The following is a 27,197-nucleotide window of genomic DNA, read 5'->3' on the forward strand; positions in this document are numbered from 1 at the left end:
GAAAACTGTCATATACACTGCTCAATATTGACTCTCTGTGCTTTTTAATAACGAATGAAATGACATTGTTTTATAATATGCACATATACATACATACTACAAGTATATGTATTACTTATATCTCCGATCACTAGTTTTAAACCTTTTTGTTCTCGACCATTGGCCACTCAATTTATTAATGATCTCATACATCTCATTTTACTTTAAGCATTTACAAATATTACTTAAGTTAGTTATACAAATTTATGCCGTGTCAATATCAAAGCCGGTTTCAGTATTATCACTCGTTCGTTGCACGTAATTCAAATCGTCATCAATTGTTACAAAATAAGTGGGAATAAAATCACGCCCCTTAACATATGTCTGTCCTCTATATGTACATTGAACATTGAAAGCCTTCAATATAAGTGCTGTTTCTTCAGTAACCTGAATTGAATCCTCTAAACCGGTAGAGTCCATACGTGAAGCCATATTAACCGCATTGCCCCAAATATCGTAAAATGGTTTGTACAAGCCCACAACGCCGGCCATAACAGGACCATTCGATATGCCTATAATGGAAGTATGAAACCATAAATGGAGGATGAGACATTCGAGATCCAGCATTGATAGGAAAAGCGCATTAAAGCATATTAACTATTTTTATTTATTTTCTTTAATGAGTTTTTCTTATCCACACACTATATAAAATTTGTTCTTAACAATGAATTAGTATATTACCAATACGTAATGCACCTAGGGTACGCTTCTTATCATCACTTTGAATATTCTCCTCGTTGAATTCTTTCATTTTCTGCAGTAGATCCAAAGCAAAACTCAACATAATGAATACAACTTCGTTTCCCGCAGCTGTACTATCCTGATTAAGTACAACACTTGGAGCTACATTTAAGCCTGAGAACGCACTTCTCGATAAAGCTTCATTCATACCATCATCTGAAATAAATACCAATAGATAAGGGTCCGGACATTAACGAACTTTACTCGTAGAATCAAGGACTTGAGTTGTACACAAAACATTGAGCTAATATTTGATGTCATATTCTATGATATCATACAACGCAACACTGAAGGATTATTGTTGTAGTTTTGGCAGCAGAAAATTTCGAGTTATGCTGCCCAGTTGAGGGGCCTTCCTAAAATAAAGCGGGTCGGTTGTGATCACGATTACCGAATGCCGCAGGAGCTGTTATTTAGGGTCTCATGAGGCCTGGGGGAGTCTCAAAAGCAGTGCCGCATAGCCCACCTTTGTTCAGCACTTTAATTAATAATCGACTAAACTTTGGTAAAATTAAAGAATCTAGTGAGTGAGCCTATAATAAATGTGTGCCTAATTAAAGTCATGTAATTTCAATGTGAAGGAATGGGAAAAAAGAAACTTCGTAGCCTGTTAAGTGAGTATGATTACTGTTTTAGGTACATATAATAGCATGCTTACCGGACGATGTTGTTGAGAATACTCGATTTCTTTTAACCATTGAGTTACCGGCATTCAAACCACATGCAGCCATATATGTCCAACCAGCAACTTTGATTTTCTCAATCTTATCGAGACCCTGATAGGTGCTTAGCTATTTTTTTTTAATATCATTCATTTACTCATCTAAGTACAGAATAAAGCAAATGTTTCGCTCACCACTTCATCAAAATCGCAAATAATTTCATTCAAAACACGCATTCCAACCTGTTCGGTGTCGTAATTCCGTATGGTCGCAAACATCACTGCTACGTTCTCATATTCCTCATAGCAGAGCTCACTCATCAACTGATCTTTCATGTAAATATTCACTTTACGAAAGGAAAGGATAAAGAAAAGCGTATTAAAAAGGATAATTAAAAAACGTGGTTTCATTTATTTGTACCTATTGAAGAGAGGCTTATATATTTGATATGATAAAATATATTTTGTGTAGGGGAAAAAACAAGTGCATGCTTAGTTTCAATTGAGACTTCTTAAGAACTCTCATAAAATTAATTATGGAAAACACAGTAAAGGATTGAATTTCTCTATGAAGTGTTGTGTGAACTTGTGGAACACTCTACACTGGTCAAAGAATATATGTATGTGAACTTGTGGAACACTATACACTGGTCAAAGAAAACACATATGTGAACTTGTGGAACACTGGTGGAAGAAAGTACATATGTGAACTTGTCAAACTGGTCAAAGAAAACCCATATGTGAACTTGTGGAACACTGAACGTTGGTCATAGAAAATATATATGTGAACTTGTGAAACACTATACTAACACTATACTCTGCCAAAGAAATGACATATGTGAACTTATGGAACAATGTACACTGTTGAGGCATTTTGGTCATGCCATATAAATACGTTTCGAAAAGTGAAAAAAATATTTATTAGAAAAAAGTTTGGTATTTGCCTTAAATATTCGTCCGAAATTACAAAAAATTCTTATATCTAATAGCTTACCTATATGAGATGGTAAAATATTACCAATCAAAATTGAAATGGTTTGGTTTGTAAATTTTGCATCCTCCTTTTTCTTTCTCAACTCATGTTTCCAACTGTAAGAAAGCAAAAAAGAAAAACAATGTTCCATTTAGCTCAACAACAAATCATCATTTTACTCACTTAAAGTCCATTCGTGTAATAAATTCAATTTCTCTGTTCATTATATGGAATATCCAAGCGGTTCTACACAGCACCATTATATGTGCGAATTCGGGAAAGAAATATGGATTGGAACTTACGCTATATTCATACAAGAAATCATAGACCGCAAATACAACAATTACATAAATTATTGTCACCGAGAGAGCAATAATCCATTTTAAAACGTAAGAAATGTGCGTGAATAAAAATATTGTACCGACATGTATCACCACAGACTCGGTGACAGCCTGAAAATGTGGTATGTATATAGCATTGGTGAGATAGAGATTTATACTTCATTTGTGGTGACTTACCCAAGGCGTAAAACATACGTTATTTATGTCATTCTGATTTGCATGTGTCTCGATAACTTCATTCACAACCCGGAACTGATTGCAATCTAGCTAAAGAAAATACATATATGTATATAGAACTGTAGTAATGTAGTCGAAGAGTATATATCTTGTATATGTTATTCTCTTTCTGATGTGCTCGTCTCTTCTTGAAACATTTTTTAAAGTTTTTCATATCGCGAACAAAGTGCACAAAGTTTGCCACGATGTTTGTAACATACAAAAGGAACTATGGAGATACCTCAGTTTTTAAGGTATTGAACTGAAATTTTGCACACGTTCTTTCCTTACCAAGAAGCTGTTCCTTTATTAGAACCGTCGATATCGGACAACTATATCATATAGCTGCCATACAAACTGACCAATTAAACCTAAGTCCTTGTAGGGAAAACTTTTTTAGTTGACAAGATATATTATTTTCTTAGATATTACTATAATATCCGAATATTTCAGATCGGGCGACTATAGCATATGCATAGCAGCCATATAAACTGAAAAATCAAACTCAATTGCTTATTTAGAAAACTTTTTATTTGACAGGATATCTTCACCAAATTCGGCAGAAACTATTTTCTTAGACATTTCTGTAATATTCAAACAAATTGTACAGATCGGACAACTATAGTATAAAGCTGCTATACAAACTGGCCGATCAAATGCAGGACAAATAACTTTGTATACAGGGTATGCTATAAAATATGTATGTTGAAGGGTATTATAGCTTCGGTGCAGCCGAAGTAAACATTTTTCTTATTGTGACAGTGTTAGGTGTTGAAAACAATCGCATGTCTATACGTTACCATTTGCATTGTAATCAAAGAGAATTGCAGCAGTGCAATTAACAAATATACGACGGTACGAAACTTGAAGTTTCTTTGTGCTCTATCCGATAGTTTGTATAACCAGTAGCTGAGCCGTTGTTTGGGTCCCGATATTAAAGGTGAACCACAAAAGTATGCCCACACTTTTCTATACCACACCAAACAAAAGATGAATATGAACAAGATAACTGTGCAAATAGCCAAATCCCAAAATATAGAAATTTGTCTGATAAAATAAGCAATTGCTATTACAACAATTTACAGACAGATATATATATATATAAATACACTTACACTGCGTTGTAGTATTGTATTAGTATAATGGCCCAGGTGACTAACATGGCTACTAGAACGCTGTATTTGTGTAGTATGTCGGACTGTTGCATGAAGTTATACTCCCAACGCCAATTCTTGTAGCACATAAAGAGCCATGAAATGTTCGCATACATGGTGGACTTTTCACTTTCACTCCCCCTGCCGCGTGAACGTTGTCCAAATATCAATTTTCTATATCTATGTGTGTACAGGTGGGAAAAAAGTTCTGAAAATAATTTTATTAATTTTCTTATAACGGCATTAACTTACTGCTGCACCAAACCGAAAATCGGAAATTTGCAACTCTCTTGATTCATCTCGAAATGCACCAGCGTTCTCATTTTTTGCGCTGAATCAACATCTTTAAATTCCTAAATTTTACAAAGTGTACGAAAGTATTTTAAAATTCTTAATGCAGAGTGGTGAGCTGTTACTTGCCTCATCAGCGGACAGTCCTCGTGTAAAGATGGATCGTCGCATTTGTGTACCAACAACCTTTGGATATAAAGAAACAAGAAAAAACGTTAAATTTGGATGCAGCGAAGCTATAATATATACATATACTATAAATAATTAAATATGAAAACGAAAGTGGACAACAGTTTGTATTCGAAAACGGGTTGCTTATCCCCGTTTGATCGATCTAGTAACCTAACCGTAGGTTTCTTATTGAGGACAAAAGTTATCTTCAGTTGGCCAAAACCTTAAATACTCTTCACAAATGTAAAAGTTTTCCAAACAAAAACTTTATTTTGATCGTTCAGTTTATATGGCAGCTTTGTGCTATATTCTTCCGATCTTTAAATATTATAGCGCTGCTTTGGAAAATAACCCTTACTATATTTCAAGAATACACCTTGTCAACTAAGAAGTTTTTCGTACAAGGAGTGGGTTTTGATCGGTCAGTTTATATGGTAGCTATATGCTAAAGTTGCCCGATATCGACGGTTCCAAGAGATGAGCAGGTTTTCAAGGAGACGGTGATGTATGTGAAATTTTAGATCGATATCTCAAAATGTGAGGAACTAGTTAATATATATACATATATATATACAGACATACAGGGACAGGCATAGCTAAATCTACTCAGCTCGTCACACTGATCATTTATATTCATAATTTATAGCGACTCCGTACTTTTCTGATGATGCAAACTTCGTGGCACATTTAATACACCATTTTCATCTAGTTTTACATTCCCTTCTCTCTCACACTCACCACGGGTTTAATGATTAAGAACGTGGTGATTTGGTATCTTCGCAAGAGCGGATCAAAGCCTGCCGCCTTTGTACCCGGTTCGTATTGAAATCTTTTATCCAGCCGTTCCAAGGTTTGCTTGCTTATATGCACTCTACCCGGTAAGCCAGTGCTTTCCAGCCGATTGGCGATTTCGACATCTTTCGAGTATATATCAAATTGCCACTTGGTAGCACCGATTACGCCCGATAAGACACTGCCAGAATGGACGCCAATGCGCATATCAATACCTAAATTTCTATTCTCTCTACAAATACCAAATGGCAGTTATGTAAAATTGTTATTTTTGTTATGCGAAAGATTTGAAATAAATCAGCTTTTATTTACCCCACTTCGCGTATGTCTTCAATCATGCGGAGTCCGAGTTTCACACAAGCTCTGGCGTGCTCTTCATTGGGTATAGAAACGTTCGCAGCACAATAATAACAATCACCCAAGAACTGTATTCTCAAGACGTCTAACTCCTGTTTATTATAGAGTTTAATTAAAATGAGGGTTTTTTGAAAGTCGGTAGAAGAATACATATTCTCACCTGTGCGCCGTCATCGAATCGTACGAAGAGTTCGTGTAGCGTCTCCACAAGCGTTTTCGCATTCAAAGTTGTTGTAAGCTTGGTATAGTTGACTATGTCCGCATAAAGAATTGTGACGTCGTCGTGAGGCTCTATGAAGAGCTTTCTGAAAGAATATATATATGAGGTGAATTAAAAAATATAAACATATGTATATTGAAAGTATGTTTTCAGATTTATGAAGATACTTTAGAAAGTAAAGTTTAGAAAATCTTCCTTCTTATCGAGATCTCGATTAATTTAGATGTCAGTTAGATATATTTAAGACATGTAACAAAGAAAATCAGACATACACCAAAACTTTGCCGAATAAATCAAAATTTTAAAGACTTCATAATCCTACTTTTTTCTCATAAGATTTTGTGATACAGCTTTAGGAGCCTTTAGCTCCACAAAACCTTCTCTGTTAACTCTGCATTTTTAATAAGATTATGAGATACTGCTTTGATCGTCTTCAGTTCTACAAAAATCCACCACAAACCGAACCACTACCATAGGTTTGAATCTGGGTGACTTTCTGTGAGTAAAACAGAAGATTTGGCTTTGCGCGATATGGCAAAAATAAAAGTTATCACCAAGTAGAAAGAGTCCTTAACGTTTGGAAACCTGTATCTAACAAGTCAAAGTACTTTGTGGGATTGCCATCACTATTATGGATTTTATAAGAATGCAATTATTTAGCTCATTTATCTGAATAAAGAATTTTTAAAAGGTGGCAACTTTTCTGTATAATATATCCGCCAGATTGCTTTTTAAAATCCATATTGCAATAATTTTCTTCTATTATTATATTAAAATATGCATATTTAACTTATATATTTTTAAATCTCTTTAATTTGATATTTATATTGTAATCAGCGTTTATTAAATCAATTTCTGGGAAAACATTTTTGAACAGGTGGCAACCCTGCCTAAATTTTTTTTAATGGCAACTCCGCTAAACTTTTTTTTAATTGATAAATGCCTTTCAATTTCCTGTCTGATTATTTTAATGTTTTACTTAAAAATTTAAACTACATAGGTGGTAACCCTTAATAGGCGAAAATGTTTCCAAAAATATTTTTAACCGTAATTATTCTACAATTCCGCTCATTTGATATACATAATGTAATCAATGTTTATTTAATCAATTTCTGAGAAAAAAAATTTAAAACAAGTGGCGACTCTGCTTAAAAATTTCTTAGTGGCAACCCTGCTAACTTTTTTTCAAATTATTAAATGCATTTAGATGCGTACCTGTCTGATTATTTTTATATTTTACTTAAAAACTTAAAATACTATGTACATACATACATACATACATACATACATACAGTACATGTACATACATATGTAGGTGGTAACACTTAATGGGCGAAAAATTGCCAAGAAAATTTTTAGCTGTAATTATTCTTAAATCCCTCTCATTTGTTATATATATTGCAATCAAGTCTTTTGAATCAATTTCTGAGAAAATATTTTGAACAGATGGCAACCCTGTCCAAATTTTTTTTGTGGCAACCCTACTATACAATTTTTCAAATGTGTAAATGTATTTAAATGCTTACTTGTCTGATTATTTTTGTATTTTACTTAAAAATTTAAAATAAGTGGGAACTGTGAAAATTGCGAGTGTGACGGAATTTCGTTGCGGAACACTATTTCGATGCGGTTGATCGATGTTACAACCGATTTGGAAGTAGTTAAAAAATTTTAAAACAAACATTTTACTAAAAAAAAAACTTTCGAATGGTTTTAGTGCTACCATAGCCTAGGACCTTGAAAGACTAATCTAGATAGTGTTTCTCCAAGCAGGAGATTATCCACTCTATCTCATAAAGCGCGGAGCACAAACCACAAAGCACCAATTTTTAACCGTACACCATTGTTTTAGAAACTAAACGAGCATTCTACTGTACCAACCTTATTTTCTCCAACGAATGCGCATAGTCTGGATTTTTCATAAGCTCAATGCGCAGCTTGACATCTTCCTCCATTTGTTTCGCAATCTGTTGTGGAATCATACTCAATAAGAGACTTTTCTATAAACAAAAAATAATACATTTAAACTGGCAACCGCAATATCTACAAACATTTCATAGATACCTCCTGGTCTTTAGCAGCATGAAACAGTAGATCCTCTTCGATGCACTGACGTTTATCCAGAAATGTCATGCGTGTATTCACTTCGCGTGTCAAACGCATAAATATGCCAAATAAATTCATGCAACACATCGCTATATATTCGCTGGTGCCTTTTGTGTAGTCGAAACTTTTCGAACCCTGCTCTGTCCAAAAATAGACTTGTAATTTCAGGAAGACCACGTAAAATGCTGTTGACAAAAGTCCCAATATAATTGCATAAATATCGCTGACAATCGGCATGAAGCAGTATATAGCGAATATGATGAAATTCATATAAACCGGTATGGTGATGTTGCGCCTAAAGGTATGCAGAAGCGATACAGAAGCATCTGCCGGGACGGAAGTAGTATGAATTATGAAAGTTTAGCCGTTATAAATAAAATAGTATGAAAAACTTTGAATTGAGTCAAATTTTGTTTCCTTATTCCACTCGCTCACCCATTCCAATGACCACTATGACGACCAGTAACGATATCACATTCGTCCTTATCGTATATGATTTTTGTAAATTCCGCCTTAAGCCGATCGCTAATATGATAATTATCAGTAAGGTGGCGCCAATATATATGCACACATCTCTGTAGATCTCTTTTCTTTCCTAAAACGTTTTTTTTTCATTATCTTAAATTCAGTAAATAATATTCTTTACAAGCAATGGCCGACCTGTGACGATAGTGTCGCGAGCAGCAGTCCCGCGTGAATAGAGGTATTAAGCACGAGCATTACCATAAACGAATATAGTTGATTTATATGCAGGCGTCGCATATAGTTCTTATAGAACTCCTCCACATCCTTTTCCCTGCAGTAATCCTAAAGCACAAAAAAAAAATTAGAACTTTACATAAGAAAAAAATTTCAAAATTGTTGTCTCTGCATGTCGTGCCGTTTACCCTCAATATGCTGAGCTCCCATTTTTTATTGGCCCTCAAGTGGTCCGACATATCTCTAGAAAGTGTTACCGATGAAATTGTCTCATGACGCCATATTGATCGGCGCGCCATATTATATAATTTATTTTAAATATTTTTCCTTGGCCTGAAGTAATAAATTTACACGTCTCTTTTCACAATGAGCTTTGTATGTGTTTTGATTGGCTTTCTTTAAAAAATCGAAAAAGAAAATTAGGAAAAAATCGAACAAAGCAGACGTTACATGCACAGGTGGAGTCACGTGAATTATTATATGATATAGACGTTGCTATAATATATGTATCAAGTAAAGTTCAGGCTTAAAATAATATGTTCTCTTGAGTAGTTTATTGTTGCTGGTGAAGGGCACTGGCACTCTGATTTTTTTAAAACTTTATGCCGCACTCTATTTTGGTCTCAGTTTCGTGAATAAGATTGACAATGAAATGCATATTATTTGTATGGCCCTGAAACTCCAGAACTGGCTTTTCAAACGCTTGGAACTTCAGCCCTTCATTCGGATACCATTCCGTTCAGCTAAGTAATGGTTGAAAGCCGAAAGGATTGATATAAATTTTAAGCCTATGTAACAGGTCAAAATATCTGACAAAAAGCTGGCGCTACTAGAATTAAATCCATATGATTTTAAGTTAGTCTTAACCAAACTCACTTTTGACCAGAAACCACGATGTGTTGATGATTCGGAGCAGCATGGCATGTAGTCCAATCGACAGTCAACCCAGCGGACTGCACACGATGAACCTATCCTAATGACGCTAAGCGTGGAAAAACGCAACAGTTGTCTGGTTGGTATTTTGGTATGGATAGCCTTTATTGAAAGTAATGTCCATCGTCAGCGACTATTACATAATGTTATTGGACCGTTTTAAGGGCGTATTTGAAGAAAAGGAAAGTGCTGTTTCACCAAGACAATACATCATGTCACAAGTCAGTGAAAACGGATTCGAATGGCTTCCACATCCACCTTATTCTTCAGTTCTGGCCCAGCGACTACTTTCTGTTATCAGATCTCAAAACGATGCTCGTTGGGAAGAAATTTTCATCGAATAAACAAACAAAACAAAATGATACCGAAAGGTTGAAGAGTCGCTATAATCAGGAAATCAACCTGTAAGGACGGGGACTTTTCAATTGACAATACAATTGATTCTTCGATAGGTTGTATTATTCTTGTAGATCTAAAGATATTCCTTGAAAACCGAGACTGTTAGTATGAAGTATTTTGAAGAGACATGAAAAGTGAGACGTTCTCTGAGGCTGATTTTCCCCAACCTAAGGAATAAGTTATATCTTTAATACATTTACTTTTCTTAACAAATAAGTACAGAGATATCAAATTTGAAAAAAAACCAGCTCCTAAGACACCTAATTGTGTTTGTTTCTACATTTGTTTAGTTTCCAAATTTTACTGATGGATTGTATCAAGTTAGGAAACTTATTTTATTTAGCACTTCATAATTTGTTGTTGATAGTACCAGAAATATATTTAGCCAGAATTGAAGTTTGCGCTTAGGGTGCCAAAAACGAATCCAACCAACTCTTAAAAGTATTTAATTTTAATACTTTTTATAAAAAGTTTGAAATTTAATTCATTGTTTATTATACCCTAAACGGGATATATTAGGATTGTCACAATTTTTATAACACATAAAAGGAATAGTCGGAGATCTTATAAATGTAAATATAAATAAACAGTGTAACGAGCTTAGTCGACTAAGCCATTTTCGTCTGTCTGTCTGTATATACCTGAAATAGGTACTCAGTTTTTGAGATGTCTATCTAAAATTTTGCACATGTCATTTCTTAGCAAAACTTGCTCATTTGTTGGAATCGCATATAGCTGCCATACAAACCGAACGATCGGAATAAATTGCAGATCTTTGTTGAAAGCAAAAGTATAATCAGCGAATAAATTGTTCAGATCGAACTGCTATGGCATATAAATGTCATACAAACTGATCGATCAAAATTTAAGGAATTTTGTAAGGAACATTTTGTATTTGTGAAGGGTATTATACAAGGTTTTCCAATAAGAGTTAAAACATTTATTTTTAAATAAATTCAAATGTTTTTTTTTATTTACTGTGAAGTACAATCGATAAAATTAAGTTCAGAATATAACATCACTCAAACAGCCTCCATGAATTCTTTTAAAGAAACAAATTCGATGAACCCAATTTTAGCATTTCCAGTACTTTTTCCGCTAAATTAAGTAGTATGTCATTTATAGTACGTTCAGTATTGACTACTAAAGCTTGAAGCTTGAGAAGAGTCTGGTTTGGTGGCTTATTGCTAAAGACCATTGACTTCAAATAACACCACAAGAAGTAGTCTAATAGCGTTGAATCACTACTTCTTAGAGGCCAATCTGTGACATTGATTTCTTGAAATAATCGAATCTACAAACTTATCTTCCAATAATTCGTTTTTTGCTCGTCTTGTGTGCCACGTAGCCCCATCTTGTTGGCACCAGATGTTGTCAATATCAACTTCTGCCAATTGCGGCTATGAAAATTTGGTTATCAACTATCAAATTGTTTTAGCATTCATCAATATTCAATTTGTCACCTTCAAAATAACCACTTATGCCAACGATTTTTCCATTCCTCGAAACGCTTTTCATAAGCACTTTTTGGAACGGCCTTCAGCTCCTCGGCGAATTTTGTTTTATTTTTTCGATAGACTGAAAACGGGTTCCATTCCGATGATTGTTAACTGTTTTTCATGTCAAACTCATTAACCTTTATTTTATATGCAGTTATGATGTTCTCCATGAATGTGGGATCGGAATTCGCATGATCAAGCATGTCCAAAGAGACCTGTTACGATAGTCATTTTGAAAAAATTCAGCTTAATCGGGACGAGTCGACCAGGAACGCGTTTCATACTCAAAAAATACAATAAAATCATTTCAACGGACTCGCGAGAGATGTCGAACTCACATGCCATCTCTCTAACACTTACCTGATTTTTTCGAGCGCCATATCCTTCACATTTTTAATATTGACATCAGTTGGAGAGGTCGTCCAGAACGAAGCATATCTTTAGCGATCTCTCGACCGTCTTTGAAGGTCTTGTACCACTCGTAGGTTTGTGGTATTGATAAAATTGAGTGACCGTAGGCCTTTTCCACCATTCGAAAAAATTCGGTTAGAAATACAAAATTTGTGACTAATTCTTTGTTCGATATTTTTATCCATTGTAAAAATCGCTACACACTACTGAGGTGTACCGACTTATGCATGAAGAGTTTGTGGATTTTCTTTGCACCATAATCACACCACTCAGATGAAAGTGAGTCTCATCGCAGGAGATGATTTATATACTTAATAAAATCGTTATCGTTTTCAAGTTGTTCCAAGGCAAAATCAGCAAATTCACGAAGTTAACGGTGGGCCAATGGCTTTAGTTCTTGAGTGAGAACAATTTTATTTGGATAAAGGATCAAATTCTTTCTCAAAATCCGTCAGGTTCTGGTTTGAGAGAGTCTCAATTGTTGAGAACGTCTTGAAATCGACTAATTGCGATTTTCAGCAACACTAGCCGGAACGGCAGCAACCTTTTCATAACTTCGAGCACTTCTTTGTCCTTTTGAGATTGAGATTTTCAACAATTCCACGAATAACGAGCGCCGGTGGCCGATTATTACGACCATAAAATGGCAAAAGCACGCGTAAAGCTGCAATTGGAGATCGTTTACTTTGATAATAAAATTGGATAATTAGTAAACGTTGTTCTTGCGTACAATGAAAAAATTACAGATCATCACCAACTAAAAATGATACTTGGAAATTATCTCTATAGGAAAACCCGGTAGCTTCGGTGCAACCAAATTTAACGTGTTTTTCTTTTAGTAATACATTTTGTTGAGTTCCTATAGAGAATGCAAGAATAAGCCTTGTGAATAGTTTCGACAGCTTTCAGCGAGTTCGAGGATTCTAAAATTCTCTATTTAAGCTAAAACGAAACTCCTTTGGTAAATAACTACCAAATCATGCATTCTGTACTACAATATGCAATGCTGATTTAACGTGAAAGCATAAATAATTTCGGGTATAAATTGAAAATTATCGAAATAATTAACCAAATACACACATACTTATGAATGTTCAACTGACAACGAGACTTGCGAACGAAGTTCGGAAAGCAATTAATTTTCGCTCAAATAGCAAGACAATAAATCCCAGAAATCTAACAGTTGAAACTACATATTTGTGCCTCGAGCCGCTGATAAAGTATGTAAGTAATAAATTGAGGCATTTGAATCAATAAAAGCGTATCATTAAACGCACAAGCCCATAAAACAATTTTCAAAATCACGTTTTACAACAACAAAAAGTATTTAAGATATGTGGGAAAATAATCTGCCTTACAAGGACAAAAACTAGGCTTGATAGTTGCGCTTTTATTGCTTGACGGCTTTTAAACGAGCATACATTTATAGATATAGCTGTCAAAATGCATATCGTCAAGCCATTATGTGTGTGTATGTTTGTGAAAACGAAGTAAAGTGGCGCTTAAGTGCAAACCTGCCAACACAAAAAATCGATTAAAAGATAAGCTCTTCATATCCGTCGGATCATATAGGTATCCGATTCATATCTTCACCCACAACAACAACCTGACACGCCATAACTCGAGCTTTACATACCACTGTGTGTGTGTATGTATGGGTGAGTAGAAGCACTTAACGCTAAAAAGTCACAACAAAAGTTTGAAAACCAGCTTTATAGTATATATAACTTTTTTAAAAATAACGCATAAAATTTGCAAAATCTCATCGGTTCTTTATTTGAAACGTTAGATATATATTTACTTTTTTATTTAAATGTTGACCGCGGCTTGATGGTTTGACGGCTTTTGGGCAATGGAATTTAAACACAATCACGCATACACATTTAGGTGGAAGTTGTGTTTTTCTGTAGACTTTGTCAGCCCCACAAAAAATAGCTTTAAATCGTTGTTTGGTTACGCTTACTTGTCCATTTCTTGAGATGAATTGTTCGCGAAGTTTGTCATAAAAATGGCCATAGACATTTTGGCGAACATCTTGTTGAAACACATAAATACAATTACGCGCTTCCATTTTTGGCAACAATTTGTTTGTCGAACGATACAAACCGAACGTTGCGTCCAGCATCTTTGAAAAACACGGTCCAATGATTCCACCGTACACACACACACACATTTTTCGGGATGCATGGATATTGAACGTGGTTGCTGTAAAATGCACAATTTTGCTTATTTAGTAGCCATTCAACCAGAAATGAGCCTCATCGCTTACATTTTGATAAAAAAGCTTTTTCTCTGCTTCACAAAATTTATTTATACCCAAATGCAAATTTTTTCATAAAAGGTTTTTGTTTAGCTTACTTTAAGTCCCATATTGTTGTTATTAAAATGTCGTATTTGTCATTAAGTGACAAAGCGTGGATGCACTTTTGTTATTAAAATGTTGAAAGCATACTGAGCATCTTTTTTACAGCGATTGTTGACTTGCATGAAAATCCTAACCTGAAAATGTTTAATCATTTATATAACGGCAAAAAAGTACAATACATATATCCAATTTAGTTTCGCCCATTGATGGTTTGACGGCTTGAATGGAATTTAAACACAATCACGCATACACATGTAGGGTCGAAGGTGTTTGCTTTGTCAGCCGCTTTGTTGTTGGTTACGCTTGAATGGCGCGACAGCTCATAAAAAGGATTACATTTTGGCGAACACTCACACATGAATACAATTACGCGCACAAGTATTTGTATAAGCCAAAGAGTGCGAGCAGCACACCGTCACACACACGTGTGCATGGATATATGTGTGTGTAAGCACAAAATCGTCAATTTTGAGCGCTTCTCAAAGGTTTTTGCTTAGCTTACTTGTCCCATATTGTTGTTATTGTTGTCGTATTTGTCATTAAGTGACGGCGTGGATGCACCTTTGTTATTAACCTGTTGACGGCACCCAATTTTACAGCGATTGTTGTTGTTGTTGTTCATTTCATTTGTAAAAAAGTGAATCTGCGACAAAATTGAATTTCGTCGTGCGCGTTCCAAAGCTAACAAAACACGTCTGGCTGAGTCTGCTTACAGCTAACAGCAACAACAAATAACAAAGGCTTTGAGAAGCTTGTTAGCAAATCGCACAGCAGGTGTGCGATATGAAAAGGTTAAGCTCCATCGCGCCCAACTTACATTTTGTTGACTTTTTCTCTGCATTACAAATATTTATTTATACCGAAATGCAAATTTGTTCACAAAAGGATACTTTAATTTATTGTTTGCAACTTTAAGAAATCCTAAAGTGGCTCGGGTAGAGGTCACTTATTCAAAGTAACTTTTTTTTAAGAAACTTTCTATAATACATATAATATATATATGTATTATAAGGTCAAGACAATAAGTAAAAAATACTGAAATTCATTCAATAATGATTTTTTTATAACATTAGAATAAAGACAATTAACTACTTAAGAATACAATTAAATACTTTCAAAAAACAGCCGAATGGGTTGACCTCATTTTTACGCCTCTAATTCTGGCTAGATAAAAATTTTGAATTGAAAAAAACTTATCCCTTACCTTCAGCTAGCCAGGAATGACTCAGTGGCCTGCCTTGATAAAACTCAGAGGTCGAAGGTACGTGCATGTACAAACTTGAGACTATCAAGAAGCAAAGTTTATATCCTTGTATACACCTCTACATCTATATCACAAAATATGGTATAGATGCGTTCTTTGTTGAAGCCAATGTAAAAATATATATGCCTTCCGAAAAACTATATTTCGATCAGGTCTATTGATACAGTTAACTGCTGTTGAAGCATAATGTGAAAGAAAGAGTAAGGAAGGCCTTAAATGCAAGGCAAAAAAAGACACCCCACACCTCGATGAGTGCATTAAAAAGAAACAGAATGCTCAGAAAACCAAGATTATTGGGTGCAATTTGAATTGGAACAGAGACGTTGAAAGCCGAGTTTGCATGTCAGAAATGCTGCTTGAACGCTACGAAAAGAAGTCGTTTTGCTAAAGAATGTGTCTGGCGATGAAAAATCGTGCATTACGACACCTGAAAGCCAAAATATCGTATATGAAAGTCAAATCGACAGCGATTCATCCGTATTATTGCCCAGACCATCATTTTTCAGACTACATATCATTTGTTTCGTTCAATGCATAACACTATTCCTGGTATACGGTTCTAATCAGAATCAAACATTATCATTATTCACTCTTGGCCGCTAAGTCACGGCGAGAAAGATAAGAATATGTTCTAGCTTCAGATTTTTTTCTATATCTCTAGGATTCTGTAGATTTTCAATTAAAATTTATCGCCTTACTTCAAATTTTCCGTCCTAGGAAACCACATTGCTGATACCGACAGCTTAGAAGACATTGTATGAAGCGAATATAAAAGTAATGTTCTTGGAACTTTCTTGAAACTTTGCCGTGATTATTATACGGTTTTGGACTTGCATAAGTATATAGTAAGTTTTTTCAGGTACACCACGTTCTGGATCTTTTTTGCTGTTTTTATTGTTGCTTTTTATTTTTGCTGAGTAGATATTCATTTGGAAAAAGGCCGATAATTTTGACGCGCTAGGCTTAAAAACTGACGGTTTCATATCTCTAGTGTTAAGTGAAGCGATATACATATGTAGTCGTGTGGTAAACTTTTTCCTTATCAAATTCATAAAATTAGACTTAACATCACAAAATAAGACCTCTAATAGTCAAATAAGTAATTATAAATATGCTGAAAGATGGTTATCGACCTACCAGCTTCAGAACTATTGCAAATCTAAGGGTAGTACCACACTAATACTAGATTTAAAGACTAAACGATAGGGTTGTTGAAAGAGCTTTGTTATCAATCCACTGATTCTTTGATTGAAGGAGTTTGCTTAGAGACTATGTAGGCTTTCAAATATAATAGTCTCTACAGTCAGTTAATATATAAGAATTGATTCGGCAGGAATGTTGAGTTATTTCCCATCGATTTATATGCCACAAAGACTTGTGAAGCGAGTCCTTCAAAAGGAAGCAAAACACACTTTGAAGGTCCCTCACAACTCTGGCAATCTTATATCCGTTTAAGTCATTTGGGTACCATTAGTTCTGATGAAATCATTAAAGCATTACTCTGATATCAGCAGCAATTTTTCACTCGCATTATCACGATATCACAGACATACACATCCGGATTACGGCAAAGGCAAATGCAACTTTAACTGCTTGCGAGTTAAATTACGCTCACACCTTTCTGCGAACGCTTAAGCACATAAAGTATAGTGGTTCGTATGTACGTGCGTACAATCAGTACTTAACCACTCATAAATTAATCCTGACAACAGGAATTTATGTTCAAATAAAACTAATTGCTAACGTCAGTATGAAAAGTTTTACTTGCGGCTAAAGTGCGCTCAAAGAAACTTTTGCCCACCGCAGCAACGGCAACAACAACAGCAACAAACACAACACAAAATTACAACACCAATTACACTAACAACTTGACTGCAGGCGGCCCACAGCATTTTTTTTTGGCTCTGACTTATTCTGCAAATGACTACATTGTGATGTATATTTACTTACGCATACATACATACTTATGTATATACAAAGTTGCGGGTAATGCATAAACCATATATGTATATATGCGTGTTTGTGTGTTTGTGTGTTTATTTTCGGTTACTAATGGATTTAAGTTCAATTACACTGCGGGACGTATTTGCCCTTTACTAACGCATTAATCTGTACTTAGAATTGGCCCCTATGATTAGGTGGGTCTCTGACAGTAGTGTCAAGGGAGTATCTGAATTTAGTTGCTCAAGGTGTATTTATAGGTGTTTAATTTAATCGGGGTAAATATTATGGCATATATTTTGAAAAGGTCTTAAAAATATACTTCTTTGTTATAAATCGTTGATAAAATGCCTCATAGTTAGGAAATATTGGCTTGACTTTGCTAAAAAATACAAATGTTGTCATAATATTTTGGATAGTGTTATTTCGATAGTGCGATATGTACCGACATATTATTCTTCCCTCTTCCTCCATCATCATCTTCGGTAAAATCACAAACAGATTCTTGTTTAAAATATATAAATTAAAGTCAATTTGAATACAGATTTTTTCTCGATATCTTTAATCATCTGGGTTTCTTGGTATCTTGACTTCCTCAATTAATCCAGTTCAGGGGTTACATTCGCTTCCTCGGGTAAAAACAGCTTTCTTCAACAATTTTTTCCTCATAAAAAATGAATTTTTTATTGTTACAAACAAACTATTAAAAAAGAAATTCAGAAATTTTTGGGGAAAAAAAAAAATTTAATTCGGCCACTGGCATGGCATTTCCGGTGACCTCTCGGAAAAAAGATGCGCCCGAGTTGGCAAGATAACTCCTTATAAGATTATCTAAAGTATGAAAATAAAGTGTTTTAGTTAAAACTTTAATTTAGAACTTGGACGAAGGAAAGAAATTGAGAATTGGGTTTTTGGCAGACATTTTTCCCAAAAAATTAAAATTTCGCAACTTTTTGAATCGAAAAAAATCCTTCGTCTAAGTCTTTAAGAATTGCATCTCAAAGACCAGTGTAAAATCTCATGAAGATCGGTTGATTAGTTCTCGAGAAATCTTGCCAACCGACTTCAAAAACATAGTTTCGAGAAAAACGCGTTTAAAGACGGCGCACTTAGCCTAGCTAGCCTCAAATGCACAAGTTCTCAAGGCTGTGTCTGTTACTCGGATAAGACAAAAAAAAAAAGAATTAGATTTTTAAAACCCGTAAATCCATGTAACCCTTTCATCAGCATAAAAAAAACTGCCTTGCTGAGTAGCTGGTGAAGAATTCGGCAACATTTCTCAATATATTCTGCCAGCTGGATATGAGTAGTGGACGATTTAGCGATCATTGATTAACTAGAAAAATTAGTTGTATACGAAGTAATTCTATGCAATGGTAGATATTCAGTTGTAGACGCTTTTTCAGGATCAGCGTTCGTCTATCTGTTAAGTTATTACAGTTCGAAAGTATCATGGATACTCAGGGTTATTCGAACCTCGCAATTTCTGATAATCTCCTAAGCTTTGTACGGACTTAGATCATTGTATTACAGACTTTAACTAAAGTGGAAGAGGAATATCAAGTAATCTAAGTTTAGAAAAGAATTCTTGTGGTCCAGATCGTTTCCCGAATATATTTTTTGTTGAATTATTTTAAGCTATTCAGGTTGATAGATACCATAGAGACTCGCGATTATTCGAATCCTACACTTTCCGAGAACTCTCCTCTACTTTCAAAGGTTTCGTAGGAATTAGATCGAAGAGTTACATAGCTTAACTACTTTCAAAGATGTGATGATATTAAGTAATCTAACTTTTGAGAATAAATTTTATGATTGCTATCGTTCTCCGAATATATCGAATCACTAAGATTTATTCGGATTTCATTATATTGATATTTACTATAACTCACCCTTATAAATGATATAAAATTCGGAAGGACGGAGATTCTACCATTCGGCTTTTGGATGATAGTTTAGGCTAGATTAGTTTAATTTGGTAGTCCAATAAGCCACGCATAGACCAGTTTTGGTCCTTTGCGATACCAGATGGAGTTCAGTTGATAGGAAAAGAAGAGTAGTCTTTCTTTAGGATGCCTGCGCTTGACGACGATAAACATAGCTCAAACAAAATTGGTACTAGTAGTAAATAGTAGTAAATAGTACTACAATCTGAATATCAGTAAAATGAGTTAATAACCACGTTCATTCCGAAAACAACAGATATGCTGAAAACTGTTAAACCACTGTCTAAAACGCCAACAGAATAAAACTTCACAACCAAGATGGTGTGGAAGGATTTTATAGGAGCAGGTATAAAAGGTGTGCAATAGGCGTGGCACCACCCACCTCTGGGGAAATCCTATATCTCAAGAACTACTTAACCGATTTCTAGCAAAATAAATGTGTAAGGTTACAGAAAAATTCCCATCGAAAACTATCATGAGCGAAATCCATATAACAAACTTTCAAAATGCAATTCAATAATGTTATCAGTATGAAATTTTGCACAAATAGTTCCCCAAGGTATACTATATCATCTAACGCCCAAAAGTTGTCGAAATCGGACTATAACTTTTAAAAGATTCAGACACGAAATGTCTGGATTCCAATGCATTTAGCTGATTTCTTACCGAACATATCGGTTAGTCGGTGAGGTCTAGTATTGAAATGTGTGGAAAATATTTTTGTGAAGACAGCATGCCTTGTGCCAAAAATGGGTAAAATAAGTTACCTCCCACAGCTCCATACAGGGTTTGTCCGGAAAGTAATAGGCCTGATTTTCTTCCGCCGCGACTGTACAGGATTTGTCCGGAAAGTTATAGGACTGAGTGGATTTTAAAAATTTACAAATTCTGTGTGAAACTCAGTAAATCTGCGAGAGACGATTGATATGATCAAACGGCTTATCGAGAAGTACTCACGGACGACCAGAAATTGCGGCGAGTGGAAGTGTGCCAAGAAAATTTCAACATGTGTGAAAGTGACCGCCAATTTTTGAATAACGTAATCACTGAGTCATGGATCTTTGAGTATGATCTCGAGACTTTTTTTGGTTGCCTTACTTGAAAAGGCCGATGAAAGGCAAGCATTTTGAGACAATAGAGAGGATCCAAGCAGCATGCACCTCGGCTCTCAAGGCTATTCCGGAGAATGCCTTCCGTGACGCCGTCAATGCTTGGAAATCGCGCTGCAAAGCTACATCGACGCAGAAGGAGCTTACTTTGAAAGTTTTTAAAAATTTTAACGATTGGTTCAATAAATTTTTTTAAATCGACTCAGTCCTATTACTTTCCGGAAAAATCCTCCGTACCTAATGGAAAGATTTTCGAACTTCTGGTTAACTTTACACAGCATCTATCGGTCATTAAGTAAGATATATTAATGGAATTCAGGATCTTTTCCTAATAGTATTGTATCCTCTTGATTAAAATGGATGAAATCATGACAATACTTTATCTAGTTACATATATCTAATATTTACACTTACAAACAACCGATTAACTTAATGTCCTATTTATTGGTCGGTCTGCGAGGTTTCTTAATTGCAAGTTGTGAGAGTATGTTCGGCGACGCTCAAACTTATCCCTTCCCCACTTGTTTTTAGATTGAAGTTATCGCAAATAACTTTGTGTTTGCGATATCTGTACCAAAGTAAAATTACTACAGAAATATGATACCTTGGATTACGTTAAATTTCGATAAGCAAGTGAAGAGCCTACCCTTTTACCCCTCCTGAGAGAGCATGATTTCGATTTTTGACAAGGTATGCACATTACGCTTATTAAACGATGAGTCCACGTTCACTTTTGAAAATATTTAACCGCACAATCTAATAGTTATGTACATCAAGTTTTGCTTACATGGATATTTGTGTGACTAACATTAAAGTGCGTGTGTGATTAATAAGTCCCCTTGAGAGTTTAATTTAATAATAAATTTAGCCGAAATTTTAATCCATCCACTTTAATATCAACAAAAAAAATTATAACCCTGAATTATTTCCTTTTCGAATTTAACAAAAGGTTATTATAAAACATCTCATAAAACAGCTTTTGCTTTCACTAGTTTTCACTTCACCTGCCATTGCGCTTAATACTCGACCCAAACTCCAGCTAACAAATAAAAAATACTGCTTCATGTAAATGAGCCAAACTTTTGTGTTTCTGGTATTTCGCATTCAAATATTCCAATTCACGTGAGTGTATTTATTGTAATTCATTGCATGACTGCCGCTGCTGCTGCCAGCACGGCACATTCGAACCGTTATTTTCATAGCTACGTGTTGTTATTGTTATTGAAAATTTATAGCGCGCTAAATACTTAAGCTTTTAGGCTGCTAATCTACATACTTTCCACCTAGATTTGCATAAACAAAGTTGGGCCTTGCGTGCGTGCAAACGGTTTTCGCCTTTTCAGTGGAACCCCGCTGGTAAATAATTTCTATAGAAAGCGAAAATGGGATATAAATTATTATTTTTTCATAGCTTAAAGTTGTGAACTAGAATCTGTTACGTAATAGTTAGAATGTATGCACGTGGAATTTTTTAAAATAATTTTTGCATAATCAAATACATAATTGAGCTGGTGGATCAGCGAGAGAGAGAGTGTGTGTATTCGCGTACTGTGTGTGTTCAGATATGATTTTTGGAAAGCTACTTATTTGCGAAAACATATATCTGTTGTTGTAGTTCGCAAAAATTTCAAAATGTTTCCCACTAATATTAAAAGCTAATTAATTAACTTCACTGTTTCACCATTCTGAATATTCACGCATTTAATTGTTCCTACAGGGTATGACGTGGGTGTACTGATTGTAGTAGTAATTCTCTGCAACATTTATTTTAGGGATCAATATCAACAATTTCGACCACGATTGCTGTTATTAGCTCATTTGTGCTTTGAATAATGATCATATTTTCGCCATTAACCTATTTCAATAAACATTTAGTTTTTAATTCAAAATTTAGTCGGTAGAAGTCGGAATTGGGCGCAAAATTTAATTGATATTTACAGCTGAGTAAGGCCTAAAAGTTAAGCATTGTAAGAAACTAGGGTATGAGAAGCTCTACTTGATAACATAGTATTTCTAGTAAGGCCTATTAAAAGCTACTTACGAGTTCATTATCAGAAGGATGACTTTTAAGAGTTAATAAATATTCTGAATATTGTCAAATAAGCTTTAGAGTAATACCCATAAATTTAGGAAAATAACGTGTCAAATTGTCATCAAGATCTTGTAATTCTTCTGCGTTAATAAAATTTTTAATTTGGAGATACATATATATTAGGACTTCTTTTGACAGAAGCTTGACATCGCCATCAATTCGAAATTATTTCAATACAGTATTTTTCCCCGTCTCCTCCAGCTACAATCTTAGCAGATCCTGACACATAGATGGCGCTACCAGAATTAAATCCATATGATTTCTACTTAATCCTAACCTTCAAATAGCACATACATATGTAAGTATAGTATAAAAATTTTACAACTTTCGGATAATTTGTTTCTGCCTTATATCATTTGTTTTTGTGAAAAAAAATTGATGAAAATGAGTTTCATTACCTTTTGAAGGGAAAAAACTCCGTTGAAGCCAAGGTTTGGCTTGATCAACAATATCTGGACTAGGCACCAGCGAAATGTACCATTGAAAGTGGTTTGTTAAGTTTAGACGACGAACGCAGTGGACCCCAAAAGAGGTTGTTATCGACAAAAACATCAACCCCAGTTTTTCCATAGATATATGACAAAAGATGCAACATAATTCCATTATTTCACTCGGGGAAAAACGCAGCATTCGGCTGGAAATAATTTTTATTGACTACCTCAAAAAAGGAAGGATCATCAACACCGACTATTACATAGCATTATTGGACCGTTTAAAATATAAAATCGGCGAAAGTGCTGCTTCACCAAGACTTCCGCGTCTACTGTGTTCTCCAGATCAGGCTCTCAGCGACTATTTTCTGTCCTTATATCTCAAAAAAAAAGAAAGAAATTTTTGTCAAATGAAGATGTGACCGTCAAAACAGACGCCTATTTTCCCAAATAATGTGATTTACTATATTAGACCGGGTACTTGTCAGTTGACCTGTTATAAAGCATAGTTAATAAGGGTCTATAACCATTCGGCTGATGCATCACTACCATTTGGCTGGCGTAGCCGTTGAGTTATAATTTACTCTACCAAGCTGACTTCGAAAAGTACCACAAATAGCCTTCGCTCCATTTGTTACAAAATTTATTGTTGGCAGGTTCATAAATCTTAAAGATAATGTTGAGCTCAAAAAAGTAAGTCAAGAAGAAATAGAGTCATTGGAGAACTAAGGAAACTTAGGCCGACTCTGAACTGATGTTTTTTCCCAAAATCATAGACTCTTTTTGTAAAGGATAAGTTTAGGTTAGGTGGCTAATTCCTCAACATGGTGAGGGTTCATACTTAAACCTATGTACAATAGAGCGGGTAGATTTTTTCTATAAAATCGTATATGCGGGATATGTTCTACGAATCATTCTGATAAACTTTGCCCAACAGACTATGGGTCTAAAGCCGGCTTCGTGTCCCAATCAGTTATCCGATTGCGACAAATGATCAATCTCTTAAAAACTCGCCTCAAATATCGCTGGCTCAAAGTCGGTTTAAGACCGAGACTATGGCAAAGTTGTTGGCCTGCAGAACATTTAGTGTATCTAAAAATTTGTCAAGTTAAAAACCTCGTATTTGTACGATGACAATCTCGCCCCTAATACATTTTTTCGAAATGCTGGGGCGATTACGTAGATCGGTTTAATTTTTACTATTTAATCGCAGGCTAGAGGAGTTAAAAAATAATTATACCTCGCAGGACTCATTTGCTTGAGAATCCTTAACTTCAAGTCACTTTTTTCAAGTATTACGTGTTTGATAAAATAAGAATAATTTAAAATTTCTGGAAATTTATTAAAATATAAATTCGCAAAAATATTCTCGAAAATTACGCGTAGGAAAATCCCGAAAAATACAAGTATATAGATAAAATACTCCAAATATATAGATATCTTCAAAAAGTCTCGTAATGAACACTTTGCTACTACTTATCGTCGTCATATTTGTCATCTTTGCATGGATCGTAATATTCTTCTTCGATATTATCTTTAGCACATGGATCATCATGTTCGCTATCTTCGCAGATTTTCTCTTCATTGTCTCTATTTTCTTCTTCACTTCGGAATGGATTGTAATACGGAAGAGCGCCGCAGGTCTTGTCAAGCTTGTTCTTATCTTCTTTGGAACGATCCTTGGATGATTTGTCACTTTTGGGATCTGCAAACACAACGGTAAAATTGTTTTTGTCTTTTATTATATCGGCTTCAGCTTTTGGCTCCTTCTCGTCATCACAGGGTTGTGTTTTTTTAACTTCTTTTGGTTTAATCACTTCCAAAGTACATGGCTTAGTATCAGATGTAGTCTTCTCCACCTTTGAATCAGCTGCTTTTGAGTGCGGTCCAAAACTGCATGGATGCTCAAATACGCGGGTCTTATCTTCACCATCTTTAGGGTGCTCATTTTTTGTCGTACTCTTACATTGATCTTTTTCGCTTTCCGGTTTTTTCTTGACTTTCTCGCACTGTGAAGTCTCTTTGTCTGCTGCTTTAACATCTCCTTTTACCCCAGCGCCAGATCCAGCATTGCATGGATCAAAGAAGACCCTGGTGCCTTTTCCGCCTTTAGATTGATCCTTTATTGAGGCACTCTTACTTGTATCGTTCTTGGCGTCAGCTTTCTTCTTGACTATATCGCACGGGTGTGATGTTTTAGATTCCACTGGTTGTGATTCAGGCTCTGTTTTAGGTTCAGCTTTTTCAAGCGCTGGCTTAACATCTGCTTTCTTTCCAAATCCAACATTGCATGGATCCATGAAAACGGAGGTACGCTTCGCTTCATCTTTATAAGGTCCCTTAGATGCAGTATTGCAGATGTCGTCTCCTTTAGCGGTGGGCTCTGGTTTCGTTTTTACCAAATCACATGGGTGCGACTTCTTTCGCGGCTCTCTTTCTATATCAACTTTTTGTGGCTTCTGTTCTTGGGGTGGCGTAGTGGCTTCAGCTTTCTCTTGTTTTGCTTGTTTTTTGATTAGCCCGCATGGATCAAGTTTCTGTCTCTCCTCCTCTGAAATGGGTTTACCTACATAAGGTTTTGGTTCTCCTACACTTTTTGAACTAATTTCTTCTGTGGGCTTATCCTGCGGCTTTTTTTCTGACTCAGCTTCTGATTTGAGTGCCACAATTTGGTGTGTATCTTTAGATGGTTTCGCCTCAATTTCCCTGAATTCGAAACTTTCCGTGCTGTCTTTAATGTCACGCGGTTTAATAGGCTGCCTACCGCCCCTACCACCAGCATCACCTCCTCCGCGATCACCGTCTGCTTTTGGCAGACCGACCGGTCCAGGTGTCTGTTCGTCTGGATCGTGCGGCCAAAAGAGAGGCTTACGTTGATGTGGTATATAATTTGAGCACTCAGGGCGCAAGTTAATAAACTCTTCCATAGTCATTGATGAATAAGGTTTCATTTTACAAAGTCGTTCTATTTCAGCTTCATAAGCTTTTACACGTTCGTTTGATTCAATGATGTACTGCTTCACTTGTGCCTAAGAATCAGATTTACGAGTATACTAAATAGACAAAGAAATGATTAGGACCCACCTGCACTACTGCTCTCTGCTTTTCCAGCTCTTCGTAGTATTTCTTCGTGTCCAATTTCACACGGTCATCGAACACCTTATTCAACTCTTCGTATTTTTTCTCGAATTCATCCACCATTTTAATGGCTTCTATCCTTACGTTCGTGCGATAGTAATCCCAATCGATTCGCGGCAACTTTTCTGGGTATTTATTCACGCGCCTAACAGTAAACATATCTTTGATAGGAATGGTATGATTCTGAAGCTTACACGCAACTTACTTTTTGTATTCAGTGTTGAGATCGAGAAAATGACGAAATTGTTTCTTTTGATTATTTGGCACACGTTTCGCCAATTCGCCTAACACACTTTTGGTGGCATTACTGCCAGCCATTCGCAAAAATCAAATTCAGTAAATATATTTAGTTATAAAATAATATTTAAGTCAAATTTTTGTAGAAAGCTTGCAAAATATATTTTTGTTCAACAAATTTTTTTCAATGATAAATGAACTGTGGAATTATGGAAGGGTTTCAATAGCAATAAAAAATGAACGAGTAACATAAATTTTTAAAACGGCGTTATGGTAAGACATTCTATTTGTACTTCAGACATAAAAAGCGAATTTTATAACAGGTAAATTTAAAAGTCCACGGCCTAACATAGTAAAACACATTTTTTGGCAAAATTCTTTTTTTTTTATTCAATATAGTTCCCTTCAAGGGTGATTATAGCGACCCTCAAGCTTTTCGATATCATTTTTATAGTATTTGCTTCAAAATAGGCCTAAATTTCTGAGATCATCACATCAATTTTTTTGCGACTTGTGAACAGGAGATAGTCGCTGGGGGCCAGATCTGGAGAATACGGTGGATGCGGAAGCAATTCGAAGCTCAATCCATGAATTTGTTTCATCGTATTCACTGACGTCAGACACGGTGCACTGCCTTGGTGAAACTGCACTTATTTTTTCCTTAAATGCTA

General features: G+C 35.3%; 3 protein-coding genes across 3 annotated transcripts in view; 1 reads left to right on the plus strand and 2 right to left on the minus strand.

The window, feature by feature from the left end:
* Positions 1-27,197, plus strand: part of LOC126757502 (semaphorin-2A) — a 297,429-nt gene that overhangs the window by 48,393 nt on the left and 221,839 nt on the right. The window lies entirely within an intron of this gene.
* Positions 244-9,060, minus strand: LOC126754457 (adenylyl cyclase X E-like). The gene is made up of 19 exons (XM_050466425.1): positions 8,950-9,060; positions 8,723-8,869; positions 8,498-8,657; positions 8,021-8,388; positions 7,838-7,956; positions 5,897-6,041; positions 5,692-5,828; positions 5,320-5,611; positions 4,546-4,602; positions 4,378-4,478; positions 4,087-4,305; positions 3,772-4,018; positions 2,933-3,022; positions 2,598-2,866; positions 2,436-2,530; positions 1,637-1,788; positions 1,439-1,571; positions 721-936; positions 244-551 (listed from the first exon to the last, which is right to left on the minus strand). The coding sequence occupies exons 1-19, from the start codon at positions 9,058-9,060 to the stop codon at positions 244-246; spliced, it is 3,366 nt and encodes a 1,121-aa protein (XP_050322382.1).
* LOC126757505 (glutamic acid-rich protein) lies at positions 24,624-26,671 on the minus strand. Its single transcript, XM_050471473.1, has 3 exons — positions 26,495-26,671; positions 26,236-26,434; positions 24,624-26,180 (listed from the first exon to the last, which is right to left on the minus strand). The coding sequence occupies exons 1-3, from the start codon at positions 26,605-26,607 to the stop codon at positions 24,624-24,626; spliced, it is 1,869 nt and encodes a 622-aa protein (XP_050327430.1). The 5' UTR covers positions 26,608-26,671.

This window comes from Bactrocera neohumeralis, chromosome 4 (assembly GCF_024586455.1).
Source record: "Bactrocera neohumeralis isolate Rockhampton chromosome 4, APGP_CSIRO_Bneo_wtdbg2-racon-allhic-juicebox.fasta_v2, whole genome shotgun sequence".
Taxonomy (NCBI): domain Eukaryota; kingdom Metazoa; phylum Arthropoda; class Insecta; order Diptera; family Tephritidae; genus Bactrocera; species Bactrocera neohumeralis.

Excerpts from the sequence above, each read along its gene's own strand:
- LOC126754457 (XM_050466425.1), bottom strand. The coding sequence starts at position 9,060 with ATGGCGCGCCGATCAATATGGCGTCATGAGACAATTTCATCGGTAACA. Across the intron at positions 1,572-1,636 it reads TTTGCGATTTTGATGAAGTG|CTAAGCACCTATCAGGGTCT; the intron begins GTGAGCGAAACA and ends AAAAAAAAATAG. Across the intron at positions 937-1,438 it reads ATTCTCAACAACATCGTCCG|ATGATGGTATGAATGAAGCT; the intron begins GTAAGCATGCTA and ends TATTTATTTCAG.
- LOC126757505 (XM_050471473.1), bottom strand. The coding sequence starts at position 26,607 with ATGGCTGGCAGTAATGCCACCAAAAGTGTGTTAGGCGAATTGGCGAAA. Across the intron at positions 26,435-26,494 it reads CTCAACACTGAATACAAAAA|GCGCGTGAATAAATACCCAG; the intron begins GTAAGTTGCGTG and ends GTTTACTGTTAG. Across the intron at positions 26,181-26,235 it reads AGCAGAGAGCAGTAGTGCAG|GCACAAGTGAAGCAGTACAT; the intron begins GTGGGTCCTAAT and ends TCTGATTCTTAG.